The 16088-nt window shown below is 43.3% G+C and overlaps 1 protein-coding gene across 2 annotated transcripts; it reads left to right on the top strand.

The window, feature by feature from the left end:
• The first annotated feature begins 1379 nt into the window (after positions 1-1379).
• Positions 1380-11872, top strand: gpr157 (G protein-coupled receptor 157). 2 transcript variants are annotated; one of them, XM_029718381.1, is made up of 4 exons: positions 1380-1942; positions 8203-8416; positions 8873-9067; positions 10545-10619. In XM_029718381.1, exons 1-4 carry the CDS (start codon positions 1566-1568, stop codon positions 10602-10604), a joined length of 846 nt encoding a protein of 281 aa, XP_029574241.1. In that variant the 5' UTR covers positions 1380-1565; the 3' UTR covers positions 10605-10619. The 2 variants fall into 2 exon arrangements, with proteins under 2 accessions (XP_029574241.1, XP_029574240.1); XM_029718380.1 differs by lacking the exon at positions 10545-10619 and adding an exon at positions 10626-11872 and having other exon boundaries at positions 1383-1942.
• Positions 11873-16088: the final 4216 nt, after the last annotated feature.

The following is a 16088-nucleotide window of genomic DNA, read 5'->3' as shown; positions in this document are numbered from 1 at the left end:
AATTACATTTTCACAGAACCGCTTGTTGCAATTATCGATGAGGCTCTCTTGTTCAGATATCGGTAAGTGGCCTGAGGCAGGGCATGAAAGGGATAACGAATCCAGTTGTTTGTGTCGTCCGTTTCGGGAAAGTACCTGTGTTATTGCTCACCCAACTCACTCAGGTGCTTCGCTATATCACATTTGACATTGTCCGTAAGCTTGAGTTCATTTGCACACAAAAAATCATACAATGATGGAAAGACCTGTGTGTTGTCCTTGTTAATGCAGACAGGGAAGACCTCCAACTTCTTAATCATAGCCTCAATTTTGTCCCGCACATTGAATATAGTTGCGGAGAGTCCCTGTAGTCCTAGATTCAGATCATTCAGGCGAGAAAAAACATCACCCACATAGGCCAGTCTTGTGAGAAACTCGTTATCATGCAAGCGGTCAGACAAGTGAAAATTATGGTCAGTAAAGAAAACGTTAAGCTCGTCTCTCAATTTAAAAAAAACGTGTCAATACTTTGCCCCTTTATAACCAGCACACTTCTATATGTTATAAAAGCTTTACATGGTCGCTGTCCATATCATTTCATAGTGCAGAAAATACAGGAGAGTTCAGGGGCCTTGCTTTAACAAAGTTAACCATTTTCACTGTAGTGTCCAAAACGTCTTTCAAGCTGTCAGGCATTCCCTTGGCAGCAAGAGCCTCTCGGTGGATGCTGTAGTGGACCCAAGTGGGGTCGGAAGCAACTGCTTGCACGCGAGTTACCACTCCACTATGTCTCCGTATCATAACTTTTGCGCCATCAGTACAGATACCAACACATCTTAACCACCAAAGTCCATTTGATGTCGCAAAGCTGTCCAGTACTTTAAAAAATATCCTCTCCTGTTGTCCTGGTTTCCAGAAGATGATGTCTTCCTTAATTGACCCCCCATAAACGTAACGGACATATACCAGGAGCTGTGCCAGGCCCGCCACGTCTGTTGACTCATCCAGCTGTAACGCATATAATTCACTGGCTTGTATGTGAAGCAGTAATTGTTTCAAAACATCTCCTGTTATTTCACTGACTCGTCGCGAAACAATGTTGTTTGATGAAGGCATTGTCCGTATAGTTTTTGTTGGCCTTTTCATCACCCAAATGTACAGCCCCGTTGGAAAATCTAAATGAACTGTTTGAAAATGTGAATCACATTTTTATTTGGCTTACCCCCGACGGCATTGCGCGTACACCTGGGGGGTGTATCTCAGTTTGGTAATAGCCTATCTAGTTCAATTTTGTCGTGATTCTACATTTGGATCCGTTTGCATGTTTCGATGGGGGACTTTTATTTTGAAGGCAACCCGCCGATTCCACGAGTGTGCTCACGCTAATGTTGTTCACGACACACACATAAACTTTACAACTACCTGGGTTACACTACAGTTTTCAGGATCCTTTGACGCGGTGACTTGTTCACCCAAGCAACTAGACGTATTCGTTGATGGAATAAGTTTATATTGGAATGCTGGGAAACTATTCGTGTCTTGTTAGTGAGTGTAGATTGACCTAGCGCCCAGTAGTTGTGGATATCATGGCCGTTGATAATCAGACTGTTGTGTATATTTCAGAACAGATTGTTATTTTGATTTCGTGTGCCCTGTCTTTTTTGGGCTCTTTACTTATTATCTGTACGTACATCATTTGGCCAGATTTGAGAACAACGCCGAGAACACTTCTGGTCTACTTGTCAGTGGCTGACTTTTTGTCTGCGGGCTCGTACGCATACGGAGTTTGGAGTGTCTTTGAATCAAACTCTGTGGATTGCGTCGTTCAAGGAGCGATATCTACTTTCGCCAACACAAGTTCGTTTTTCTGGACTGTCGCTATCGCTATATATCTGTACATTTTAATCGTCAAGTCGAATCAAAGACAAGCTGACAGCTTCGTGTTATGTTTTCACGTTATCAGGTGGGTACGTGCGCTTGATTCATTTTCATATCATAATAATAACAGTTGTATAAACTGTGAAATGTTTTTGATTGATTAGATTTGAGTTTGGGATAGGGTCTGTGAAATATCAAGGCCAAGAGTCACCTGATCCAGCTATGTTGTTTCTCTACTCTAGTATGACGCGTTTTATGAATATTCATGAGGAATATATTACCTTCCAATACCTGGGAATTTCAGCACATCTGACGTTTTAGGCTATTTCACCATGTAACTTGGTATTAATTCTGCGTTCACATGCTAGTCGCAACTATGAAACTGACATTTCCAACCTTCTAACTGGTTGTAGGTATGAACGTGCTGCGTTCAAGGAATCAGCAAGTCAGACATTTCCCAGTTTTCTAGTTCGGGACCAGCATGTGAACGCGGCATATAAATTCTGTCACCTGGTATTGTACATATGGTAGACGTATTATACATTGTACTACGTAATACTATTTCAAACCTTATGAAAATGAGACTCTGAGCATCTTCAGGGCTACACCTGAAACACCTGCACACCTATTGTCTCCTGTTTACTCAATTAGGCTAAATTAACACCCAATTAACGGTCAATTAATACCCAATGACACATTAGAGCATGTTTTGCAGTACACCTTACATCCAGTCCAGTGAAATAGAGTAGAGTTGAATAGACACCACAGAAACACATGGTAGGTTTCTTATTGATAAACAATACAGAAAGGATAGTCTGCCTTTTGGACAATTCTTCACTGAGTTGCTATTTAAGCAATAAGGCCTGAGGAGGTGTGGTATATGGCCAATATACCTCGGCTAAGGGCTGTTCTTAGGCCCGACGCAATGCGGAATACCTGGGTATATTGGCCATATACCACAAACCCCCACCCTAGGTGCCTTATTGCTAATATAAACTGGTTACCAATATAATTAGAGCAGTAAAAATCTATATTTGGTCATACCTGTCATATACGGTCTGATAAACCACGGCTGTCAGGGCTCGACCCACCTAGTTTATCATTTGTTTTGTATATAACATCAAAACCCTTTCTCCACCCCAGAGCCCAGGCAATGGACATGCCTTGTCACAATGTGTGTTGTGTTCTATAATGAATTCTTCAGTGATCCCTTTTCTATTGAACCTCGCACAACAGAACCATTTCACACAACAAGGCCATTCATAGTACATGAATAATAACAAACGTACAGTTGAATTCGGAAGTTTACGTACACCTCAGCCAAATACATTTTAAACTCAGTTTTTCACAATTCCTGACATTTAATCAGAGTAAAAATTCCTTGTCTAAGGTCAGTTAGGATCACCACTTTATTTTAAGAATGTGAAATGTCAGAATAATAGTAGAGTGATTTTTATTTCAGATTTTATTTCTTTCATCACATTCCCAGTGGGTCAGAAGTTTACATACACTCAATTAGTATTTGGTTGCATTGCTTTTAAATTGTTTAACTTGGGTCAAACGGTTCGGGTAGCCTTCCACAAGCTTCCCACAATAAGTTGGGTGAAATTTGGCCCATTCCTCCTGACAGAGCTGGTGTAACTGAGTCAGGTTTGTAGGCCTCCTTGCTCACACACGCTTTTTCAGTTCTGCCCACACTTTTTCTATGGGATTGATGTCAGGGCTTTGTGATGGCCACTCCAATACCTTGACTTTGTTGATCTTAATTAAGCCATTTTGCCACAACTTTGTAAGTATGCTTGAGGTCATTGTCCATTTGGAAGACACATTTGCGACCAAGCTTTAACTTCCTGACTGATGTCTTGAGATGTTGCTTCAATATATCCAAATCATTTTCCTTCCACATGATGCCATCTATTTTGTGAAGTGCACCAGTCCCTCCTGCAGCAAAGCACCCCCACAACATGATGCTGCCACCCCCGTGCTTCACGGTTGGGATGGTGTTCTTCGGATTGCAAGCCTTCCCCTTTTTCCTCCAAACATAACGATGGTCATTATGGCCAAACAGTTCTATTTTTGTTTCATCAGACCAGAGGACATTTCTCCCAATAGTACGATCTTTGTCCCCATGTGCAGTTGCAAACCGTAGTCTGGCTTTTTTTATGGCGGTTTTGGAGCAGTGGCTTCTTCCTTGCTGAGCAGCCTTTCAGGTTATGTCGATATAGGACTTGTTTTACTGTGGATATAGATACTTTTGACCCTGTTTCCTCCAGCATCTTCACAAGGTCCTTTGCTGTTTTTCTGGGATTGATTTGCACTTTTTGCACCACAGTACGTTCATCTCTTGGAGACAGAACGCGTCTCCTTCCTGAGCGGTTTGACGGCTGCGTGGTCCCATGGTGTTTATACTTGCGTACTAATGTTTGTACAGATGAACGTGGTACCTTCAGGCATTTGGAAATTGCTCCCAAGGATGAACCAGACTTGTGGAGGTCTACCATTTTTTTTTTCTGACGTCTTGGCTGATTTCTTTAGATTTGCCCTTGATGTCAAGCAAAGAGGCACTGAATTTGAAGGTAGCCCTTGGAATACATCCACAGGTACACCTCCAATTGACTCAAATTAGCCTATCAGAAACTTCTAAAGCCATGATGACGTTTTCTGGAATTTTCCGAGCTGTTTAAAGGCACAGTTAACTTAGTGTATGTAAACTTCTGACCCACTGGAATTGTGAAACAGTGAATTATAAATGAAATAATCTGTCTGTAAACAACTGTTGGAAAATGTTCTTGTGTCATGCACAAAGTAGATGTCCTAACCGACTTGCCAAAACTATAGTTTGTTATCAAGAAATGTGTGGAGTGGTTGAAAAACGAGTTTTAATGACTCCAACCTAAATGTATGTAAACATCCCACTTCAACTGTATATGTGATTATAGATGCCAAGTCAGACTTTGGTTCCATTACTATATTTAATCATTTGTTGTACTTTATCTGGCCTTGATTGAGCTTGTCTGCTGCAATGGAAGCAATAGAATAGTTGCAAAAGTGCAACCCCCATCCTGCACTCTAGACAGACCAGAGCAAACGCTGAAATGATTTGTAAGATGTTGAGTAGTATTTGAACCCAGTTTTGATCCCAGTACACTTTTTATATAAACCAGCTCAAAAGGGAGCAGCAATACCAGATTGCGGTTTCTGTCCCTTCAGCTGTGTCCCTTTTTACATATTTTACATTTTAGTCATTTAGCAGACGCTCTTATCCAGAGCGACTTACAGTAGTGAATGCATACATTTCTGTCCCCCCATGGGAATCGAACCCACAACCTGGGCGTTGCGCACACCGTGCTCTACCAACTGAATGGCACTCCATTCCCTACAGCGCATTCAGACCCCTTCCCTTTTTTCAAATTTTGTTACGTTACAGCCTTATTCTAAAATGGATTCAATTGTTATTTTTCCCCTCATCCATCTACACACAATACCCCATAATGATAAAGCAAAAACAGTTTAAAAAAAAAAAATCCTTATTTACATAAGTATTCAGACCCTTTGCTATGAGACTCGAAATAGAGCTCAGGTGCATCCTGTTTCCATTGATCATCCTTGAGATGTTTCTACAACTTGATTGGTGTTGTCTCTACCTTCTTGCCCTTTGTGCCGTTGTCTGTGCCCAATAATGTTTGTACCATGTTTTGTGTTGCTACCATGTTGTGTTGTCATGTGTTGCTGCCTTGCTATGTTGTTGTCTTAGGTCTCTCTTTATGTTGTGGTTTCTCTCGTTGTGATGTGTGTGTTGTCATTTATTTATTTATTTATCCCAGCCCCCGTCTCCGCAGGAGGCCTTTTGGTAGGCCGTCATTGTAAATAAGAATTTGTTCTAAATAAGAATTTGTTCTTAACTGACTTGCCTAGTTAAATAAAGGTTTAAATAACAAAAAATTGGAGTCCACCTGTGGTAAATTCTATTGATTGGATATGATTTGGAAAGGCACACACCTGTCTATATAAGGTCCCAAAGTTGACAGTGCATGTCAGAGTAGAAACCAAGCCATGATGTCGATGGAATTGTCCGTAGAGCTCCGAGACAGGATTGTGTTGAGGCATAGATCTGGGGAAGGGTACCTAAAAATGTCTGCAGCATTGAATGTCCTCAAGAACACAGTGGCCTCCATCATTCTTAAATGGAAGAAGTTTGGAACCACCGAGACTCTTCCTAGAGCTGGCCACCCGGCCAAACTGAGCAATTGGGGGAGAAGGGCCTTGGTCACAGAGGTGACCAAGAACCCAATGTTCTTCTGGAGATGGGAGAACCATCCAGAAGGACAACCATCTCTGCAGCACTCCACCTATCAGGCCTTTATGGTAGAGTGGCCAGACAAAAGCCACTCCTCAGTAAAAAGGCACATGACAGCCCGCTTGGAGTTTGCCACAAGGCACCTAAAGGACTCTCAGACCATGAGAAACAAGATTCTCTGGTCTGATGAAACCAAGATTGAATACTTTGGCCTGAATGCCAAGTGTCACGTCTGGAGGAAACCTGGCACCATCCCTACGGTGAAGCATGGTGGTGGCTGCATCATGCTGTGGGGATGTTTTTCAACTGGGAGACTAGTCAGGATTGAGGGAAAGATGAACGGAGCAAAGTACACCGAGATCCTTGATGAAAACCTGCTCAGGACCTCAGACTGGGGGTGAAGGTTCACCTTTCAACAGGACAACGACCCCAAGCACACAGCCAAGACAACGCAGGAGTGACTTCGGGACAAGTCTATGAATGTCCGTGAGGGGCCCAGCCTGAGCCCGGACTTGAATCCGATCGAACATCTCTGGAGACCTGAAAATATCTGTGCAGGTCCCCTCTAACCTGACAGAGCTTGAGAGGATCTGCAGAGAAGAATGGGAGAAACTCCCTAAATACAGGTGTGCCAAGCCTGTAGCCTCATACACAATAAGACTCGAGGATGTACTTGCTGAATGCACTGTATTTATGACATTTTGGCCTTACCCATGCCTCCTTTAAGACTCTGTAATGTTTCGTCTGTATGTGTTACGAAGCAAAAATGTGTCATATGAAGGTTTACCACTTCCTCTCTAATATGATTTTGAATTTGAAAACATTTTTTTTCTACATTTAATTTATAAATATTGAAAAATGATACATGAATAATGAACTATTTTTCATTTTGTAAATTGTTCAATATATTGTTTAACATAATATACTCTACGAGCATATACATTCCAGAGTGGGATCACTGGGGGGGAAAAAAAGAAGATATTTCAGTTTGTTTTATATTTATTCATTTGCTAAAATTTCTAAACCTGTTTTTGCTTCGTCATTTATGGAGTATTGTGTTTAGATTGATGGGGGGGACGATTGTAATCCGTTTTAGAAGACGGCTGTTGCCTAACAATGTGGAAAAATGTCAAGGGGTCTGAATACTTTTTAATGCCCTGTATATAATGTCCTGGTCAACAGTAGTGTCCTATATATGGAATAGGGTACCTGAAAGGAATGAGTCCAGAAATATTCTTCAATTATATAATGAGTCATGAAATGTTAAGAGTGAATTGAAGATGTTGGCCCCTCAGTGAGTGGAAGATTACCTGAACACGCAGGGCGTCACGCTGTCCCCAGAACTGCTGATGTCACAAGTGACGCAATGGGCTTGTTGAGCATTGCTGACGACAGTGCAGGCGACTACCGACTGACTGCTCTACAAATCACCTTGTGTCATATAACTGCTCAGTTACCATTTACCCCCAATGCATCATGGATTTGATTCTCTCGAACACGGCCAACATCTCATCTTGGGTTTTAAGGCTCAAAATGTAAAGGGGCAGCATGCTGAAATGTTAGCCTTGATCCATTTTTTACATTTTAGAGCGACTTACAGTAAGTGAATACATACATTTCATACATTTCTTTTTTTTTCTCCGTATTGGTCCCCCGTGGGAATCGAACCCACAACCCTGGCATTGCAAACACCATGCTCTACCAACTGAGCCACACGGGGCCACACTGAGTGGTTCTGTTTCGTATAGTTAAACGATGTTGAAATCAATTCAGTTTACATACAGGCTACTGGAATGTTACACTATATGTGACTAGTGTGACTTTGCAGGAAGTGAGTTGCAGATTTGGGGTTGCTCTTTCAACATGTAGGCTATATAGCGAGCTTTCCTTGGTAGCATGACATAGTTGCACATAATGATCACCAGACTTTAGAGGAAGTGTGTGGCTGGCAAGCTAGTCAGGAGGTTCACAATTATATGTTCATTAATTCATTCTTCCTGCTCATCCTCCTCCTCTTCCCCTGTCTCTTCCTCCATCTCCCCACCCAGCTGGGGCATCCCTCTCGGTATCACAATAGCAGCTCTGGCTCTGGGCCGTATTGGCTACGATGCATCGGAGGTGTCTGTGGGCTGGTGCTGGGTGAGGATCCAGGCTCCAGACCATGTCCTGTGGATGCTGCTCACTGGGAAGATATGGGAGTTCCTGGCCTATCTCACCCTCCCCGTCCTCTACGTCCTCATCAAGAAGCACATCCACAGAGCAGTGAGGATCTGTTACAATCTATACCTCAGTACTATTGATAAGTATAACTGGGGAGGAACGCATTTAATTAAAAAAAAAAAAAATGTATTTTTTTTTTGTTGTTGCTGAATTTATGATGATATCACTGCGGTTTTACATTGATTTCCCAGAGTTCTCGAGGTGGCTTTACTAATTCCGGTGTAGACTTTACTAATTCCGGTGTAGACTTTACTAATTCCGGTGTAGACTTTACTAATTCCGGTGTAGACTTTACTAATTCCGGTGTAGACTTTACTAATTCCGGTGTAGACTTTACTAATTCCGGTGTAGACTTTACTAATTCCGGTGTAGACTTTACTAATTCCGGTGTAGACTTTACTAATTCCGGTGTAGACTATCACAGACATTTTCCATGGCAGGTCTCAAGCACATTTATCCACTTGATAAATATTCCTGTTTTCTCTCTATGTCGTCCAGCATGCGGCTCTGTCTGAGTACCGGCCCATCCTGGCCTACAGTCCTCTGTCCCAGTCCCTTTCCAATATGGCCGACAGGAAGTTGACCCTTATCCCCATCATCTTCATCGCCCTGCGTATCTGGAGTACCGTGCGTTTCCTGCTGATGCTGGCTGACTCCCCCGCCAGGCAGAACCCTGTGCTCGTCACTCTACATGTGAGTTTGTGTTGGTACATCTCCAGGACTCATGTTCTATCCTCACCAATGATTCTCAAAACCTGCCGCAGCATGTGTGCAGTAGGGTTTCCGTTAGCCGGTAATAGCCGACTTTTGTCCGATTTAGAAAAGCCAATAAATAAAATTGGCACCGGCCCAGTTGTCCAGGAGAAGAAGAAACAATCCCATTGTGAAATAATGTTAGACTGCTTATCGGTCTGTAGGTTCCTTAGCAAAATATAGTGGAATTAAATGGACGTTTGTGCAGTATATTCGTTATGGATCTTATTTATCACACATGCACAGCACACAGATAGATGACCTTTGAGTGGAATGTCTATCAGACAGCGCAAGAGCTGCTGCTACAGCATCTTATGGTGCTTTCAAGACAACTGGGAACTCGAAAAATACGAGGTGAAATCATGACATCAGTGATCTTCTGGTCGGAAAGTTGGAGCTCTAGAAAGAGGCTTGACTTCCCGAGTTGGAATTCCGAGTCACTGAAGTCTAAGATTTCCGAGTTCCCAATTGTTTTGAACGCGGCATCAAACGACAACGGAAGGCAGGCTTCATCAGCGCGACACACCACTTTGCAATGAGCCTGAGGCGGTATGCATTTTGTCATAAACATATACTTAATCGTTTGAAACCTCAACATTTTAATACATATTAAGAGGCACGTCTTACCTTGCTTTAAAGTAGCTTAGTAGATCTCATCTTCATTTTTAACGGATGTTTTCATCTTTGTCACATGAAACCGCTCGCATTTGCCCTTTTGACAACGGTGCTTTTCCCGCGAATTGCATTATGGAACAAACATTTGCGTATTGCCTGCTGCCTTGTGCGTATTGCTTCTCTTATAATGTGAATAAATAATAGTTTATCAACATTTTAAGCTAACTGTTATCTGTTGCATCAGACTCTCTGCTTTTTAAAAAAAAAAATTATTTGGCCTACTGGTTGTATGAATTTGGCATCCGTCTTCCCACAATTGTCCCAGAGACTGTTTGGGAATAGACTATTTTGTTTCTCGACAAGCTGATCAATAGACTAGGTAGCCTAAACTTTTCTATTAAAGTAGATTGACATTTTTTTTTTTTTTTGTGCTGTTCATTCTTCTTCTTGTTGGCTGAGGAAAAGTTAAAGTGGACAGTTATTCTAACATGTTGAAAGTGCGCATCAGAATTCGTTGTGTTTTCGACTCGCATGTTCTGTTAATATGTTCTAAATGTTTGTCATTTAGAGCACAGTGGATGAACACTCATCATGTTACGCACTCTGTAAAATGTCCGGTAAATTTTTAAATGTTGCAGGTCAAATGTTCAGCACCACATTTTCCTAATGGAAACCCTTGTATGCAGTATAAGAACCTAACTGTCTATCCATCCACCAAACCCCTCTTTCCTTCATTCATCTTTACATTCATCCTTTAGTCATATATCCATCCGTCCATTAATGGGTTAATCTGTTTCTCTAGGGAATTGGGAACACCTTCCAGGGAGCTGCAAACTGTATCATATATCCATCCGTCCATTAATGGGTTAATCTGTTTCTCTAGGGAATTGGGAACACCTTCCAGGGAGCTGCAAACTGTATCATGTTTGTCCTGTTCACCCAGCCAATCCGCTCCCGTATCTCCGCCATGCTCTGCTGTTGCTCCTGCAGGGTCGGGTCTGGGGCCTCCCTCATAGCCTCCGACACACCCAACCACAGTGGTTTGGGCCTGGATGTGGAGACCCCCTCACAACCAGAGGACACCCCCAATACCAGCCGTCGTGGCTGGCCGGACGGCTGCTGACCCTGGGTCTGAATGGATGGACGGAGCACACTCGCACCCTGGCTGGCTTTCTGAGACACTTTTCACACTATTGAACTGAGCTGTACTCCGCTGGCCTGGTTCCACATCCTCTGCTATAGATGCCTGGTGCTGTGTGAAAGGAGAACGTCCGAGCACCGTAGTGTGAAAAGGGCAGGTCTAATAGACGTTGGGGGGGGGGGGTGGAAACAAGCTTCCGTACTGCAGTCCACTCATTAATGCAAGTGCCCCCCCGGCCCCCCCAATGGAGGGTCGCAAATTCTGCAGACGTGTGCACGTTGTACGGCCTCTCCTGACAGGCCACACACTCAACATGCACTTTAGGCGATGAGGATAATCAAAGCATTAAGCACGCATGTCGTTTTTTTTTCTTTTTGGAAGAGATGACTTGCTGTGCTCAGTCACTAGCATTGGACCATCCATAAGGGTGATCGCCAAGGTCATTCTAGCGGTGAAGTTGTACGTAAAGGGGCTCTGTTAAAATGTTGTGCACTATATAGGGAACAGGGTGCCATTTGGGATGCACATGTGGATGTATTTTTAAGGGTTTTTCCAAGGCAACGTTTTATTTTGTTGTAACATATCGGTGTCTTGCTATTCTTGTATTAGAGCGACACTGCACAGCGCAATTTAATATTGTTGTTTTTATACCGGGTTATCGTTGAGTTTATAGCATTGTTTAACAATGTACTTTGTATATCAAATTAATGTTACATCTACTGTTTTGGAAAATGGCACCGTATCACTACTACCAATGACGTTTACAAAAGCCCCAACCTACTGAAAGATGGTGTGGAATTTGGCTGTACGAAGCGTCTATGTTCTGAAAAGGGCTCTCACTGAACATGGTACATTGGTAAAGAGGAAAGTCAAGTTGTGCCTTATCCATAGCTATCTACTATGCCATATCTCGTTCTACTTTTTGTTTTTTAAAACTGACATTTTTGAAATGTAAATCATAATAAAGACTAATAAATCCACTGAAGACTGATCTCTGAGCTACAGCTATCATTTTCCCCCTGTCAGCTAGATGTCTTGAACAATGTACTTTAATTAGGCGATTCATTGCTTTTTGCAGAAAAATAACATTAAAGCCTTTAATTTTTGATTTTTTTTTGTTGCTGATGTGTCAAGGCCTGGTCAAAAGTAGTGCACTATATAGGATTTATTGATCATTCTGTGGTCTCTCTAATCAATTAGACATGTTATGTGAAGGGGGGGGAGGAAGAGGAAGAACAATGCTTTATTGTTTTTGTCACAAGACACACAGAATAGTTTGTGTCTCTGGTTGGGTGGATGTGTTCCTCTGTGGGCAGTCTAACGCTGTATGTGGTGCCATGTGCCATGGGGGATCAGTCAGCCCTTCTCCTTTATGCCCTAACCAAAACATAGTCCCTACATTGTGTTCTTGATGTTGCAGTTCAGTTTCCCTTATTTATTTTGGGGTCAACAAACACTGGAATATTTGTTTTATAAAAACAACAACAAAGGCCTGAGGATAGACCCTATTCTAGCCTGGTGCCAGATCTGTTTGTGCTGTCTTGCCAACTCCTATGGTCATTGCAGTGGAGGCTGCTGAGGGGAGGACGGCTCATAATACTGTCTGGGAACCATGTATTTGATACCATTCCACCGACATCCATTAACACGAGCCCGTCTTCAACAATTAAGGTGCCACCAACCTCCTGTGGGTTGTCACATCATACACGGTTTTGTAGATCTGGGACCAGGCTAGACAGACCCATGTGGAAGGAAAGGCTATGGTCATATGCATCAGTTCTGTTTTAGATGGCCTAGCAGTTAGTCTGGCGCCAGAATCCTAGAGGGTTGCCAGTTTAAATCCTGCATCTGACAGGGGGAAAAAAATCAGGTGAGAATTGAGCTGTCAACCATACGGTTGCTAATATCAAATCCTAGATGTCAATGCCTGTCTACTGTTGTGCCCTTAAGCAATGCACTTAACCCATCACAACGGCTGCTCTACGGACATCCCGCGGTGGCAGTCCCATCTCTAACCTGTGTGTGTGTTTCAGAGGGGTTGGGATAGAGAGGACATCCTGCGGAGGCAGTCCCATCTCTAACCTGTGTGTGTGTTTCAGAGGGGTTGGGATAGAGAGGACATCCTGCGGAGGCAGTCCCATCTCTAACCTGTGTGTGTGTTTCAGAGGGGTTGGGATAGAGAGGACATCCTGCAGTGGCAGTCCCATCTCTAACCTGTGTTTCAGAGGGGTTGGGATAGAGAGGACATCCCGCGGAGGCAGTCCCATCTCTAACCTGTGTTTCAGAGGGGTTGGGATAGAGAGGACATCCTGCGGAGGCAGTCCCATCTCTAACCTGTGTGTGTGTTTCAGAGGGGTTGGGATAGAGAAGACATCCTGCAGTGGCAGTCCCATCTCTAACCTGTGTTTCAGAGGGGTTGGGATAGAGAGGACATCCCGCGGAGGCAGTCCCATCTCTAACCTGTGTTTCAGAGGGGTTGGGATAGAGAGGACATCCCGCGGAGGCAGTCCCATCTCTAACCTGTGTGTGTGTTTCAGAGGGGTTGGGATAGAGAGGACATCCCGCGGAGGCAGTCCCATCTCTAACCTGTGTTTCAGAGGGGTTGGGATAGAGAGGACATCCTGCGGAGGCAGTCCCATCTCTAACCTGTGTTTCAGAGGGGTTGGGATAGAGAGGACATCCTGCGGAGGCAGTCCCATCTCTAACCTGTGTTTCAGAGGGGTTGGGATAGAGAGGACATCCTGCAGTGGCAGTCCCATCTCTAACCTGTGTGTTTCAGAGGGGTTGGGATAGAGAGGAAGTCAACATTTCGGTTGCACCTTGTGTACAATTGACAAATAAAGGCATCATATTGAAATATAATTGTCCTTCCGCTATATAGTATAGTTGACCTTTTGACCTATAGCCAACAGTCACAATGACAACACGTGATGATGGCTTGGAGGCTGTTGAGGAAGTGTAGGACCCCGTCCCAAATGGAACCCTAGTTTCTATGTAGTGCACTACTTTGACCAGGGCACTTTTGGGACACTGTCCTAGGTCTGTTTATGCTGATGAAAACGGACAGTAAACAGTTTTGTACCCTTGAGAACAACCAGAGACTGAGGAGGGAGGGGGGGGTGTAAAGACTGTACTGCATTTTTGTCCACGTATACGTCCCAAATGGGACCCTATTCCCGATTTGTAGTGGGCCTCTGGTCAAAAGTAGGGCACTATGTAGGGAATAGTGACCCATTTGGAATGCTGGGTCATACTATGACTTAATCCATTGTGTTGGTCTTGGGAGTGATTGGGCACATTTGGCTGACATTGAAACGGCTTAACCCCCATAGACAGAGGATGGTATGTGTTTTTCTCTGTCTGGTTGATGCCTATCTACCTACTTCATTCATTAACTTATGACTGGGACCTATTGGAGGGGCTGGGGGGGGGGCACCATGTTAATGCAAGGCCTTCTACTCACAACAGTGTCCATTACAGTGTGTTGATGGCTGTTTGAACCAATGCCACCAGTATTAGGGCGAAGGTTGGAGGGGGGGGGGGGGAAAGGTTTGGGTCAAAACGTGAATTAGGGATGAGATAAATATGATGACTGAGTGATGTTTTCACCACTAACGAATGAGAGATCAACAGCGTTTAATGCTGGAGGTGGACGGTAATAACCTGGGCTCAGGTCTATTCATGCACTCCGGCCAACTTGGCAAATTAAATGCAGACCAAAGACAAAGTATTCAATATAGCTAACAGCATTGCGATGTTATGCACAATGACGTACAATACACAATAAATGTGATTGAAGCATACTTGAATTAAGTGTACTTGAAGGGGTGGCTGGTAGCCTAGTGGTTAGAGCGTTGGGCCAGTAACCAAAAGGTTGCTAGATTTGAATCCTCGAGCTGACAAGGTAAAGATCTGTCATTCTGCCCCTGAACAAGGCAGTTTAACCCACTGATCCTTGGCCGTCATTGTAAATAACAATTTGTTCTTAACCGACTACTGCCTAATAGATCGACAGCGCCATCTTTAGGGCACAACCGGTCTGCAACTACACACAGTCTCTGCTCTGGAACGCCTCTGCGGTTCAGCACCGGGGGTACCGATACTAACTAGTCCATAGAGCTGGACTACAATATATGGCCAGTGGGGGGTGCCAACATTCTGCGCAAATGTATATATCAAGGGTAGTACCAAAGACGATACAGTATGAAGAAAGGCTAAAACTGCTTCTCCAATAGAAATCCCCGATCACACTTGTAGGCGATGTCAAAGGCGACGTTGGCTAGTAAAAACTCAGGTTCACTTTCTAAACGGCATCGTGTCTGCGCAATGTACCAGGCGGTAAAATCAAAGTCACTCCTTGCGATATAAAGTTGATTTTGACGAAAAAGACATTGGCTCGAAATCAAGGTCGTGCCTTTAGATTTCGTGAAAATGAACAACTGGTCTGTTTCGCAAGTGTTCCCGGAAGTCTTGTGATGTCGCACCTCTGGGTTTAGAAACTCTGTAGTTTTCCGCTTCGTTCCGCTTGTACATCAAATCAAATTGTATTTGTATTTGTCACATACACATGGTTAGCAGATGTTAATGCGAGTGTAGCGAAATGTTTGTGCTTCTAGTTCCGACTGTGCAGTAATATCTAACAATTCCCCAACAACTACCTAATACACACAAATCTAAAGGGTGAATGAGAATATGTACATGTAAGTACAGTTGATGTCGGAAGTTTACATACACCTTAGCCAAATACATTTAAACTAAGTTTTTTTTGTGTTTTTTTTACAATTCCTGACATTTAATCCTAGTAAAGAATTCCCTGTTTTAGGTCAGTTAGGATCACCAATTTATTTTAAGAATGTGAAATGTCAGAATAATAGTAGAGAATTATTTCTTTCATCACATTCCCAGTGGGTCAGAGGTTTACCTACACTCAATTAGTATTTGGTAGCATTGCCTTTAAATTGTTTACCTTGGGTCAAACATTTTGGGTAGCCTTCCACAAGCTTCCCACAACAAGTTGGGTGAATGTTGGCCCATTCCTCCTGACAGAGCTGGTGTAACTGAGTCAGGTTTGTAGGCCTCCTTGCTCGCACAGGCTTTTTCAGTTCTGCCCACAAATCTTCTATAGTATTGAGGTCAGCGCTTTGTGATGGCCACTCCAATACCTTGACTTTGTTGTCCTTAAGCCATTTTGCCACAACTTTAGAA

Source organism: Salmo trutta, chromosome 28, assembly GCF_901001165.1.
Source record: "Salmo trutta chromosome 28, fSalTru1.1, whole genome shotgun sequence".
NCBI classification, from domain to species: Eukaryota; Metazoa; Chordata; class Actinopteri; order Salmoniformes; family Salmonidae; genus Salmo; species Salmo trutta.
The sequence above is the reverse complement of the archived record's forward strand: the minus strand, read 5'-3'. Positions and strand labels throughout refer to the sequence as shown.

Coding starts and splice junctions, on each gene's coding strand:
- gpr157 (XM_029718380.1), top strand. CDS start 1,566: ATGGCCGTTGATAATCAGACTGTTGTGTATATTTCAGAACAGATTGTT. Junction 1,943..8,202: donor TTATGTTTTCACGTTATCAG/GTGGGTACGTGC, acceptor CTCCCCACCCAG/CTGGGGCATCCCTCTCGGTA. Junction 8,417..8,872: donor AGAAGCACATCCACAGAGCA/GTGAGGATCTGT, acceptor TATGTCGTCCAG/CATGCGGCTCTGTCTGAGTA.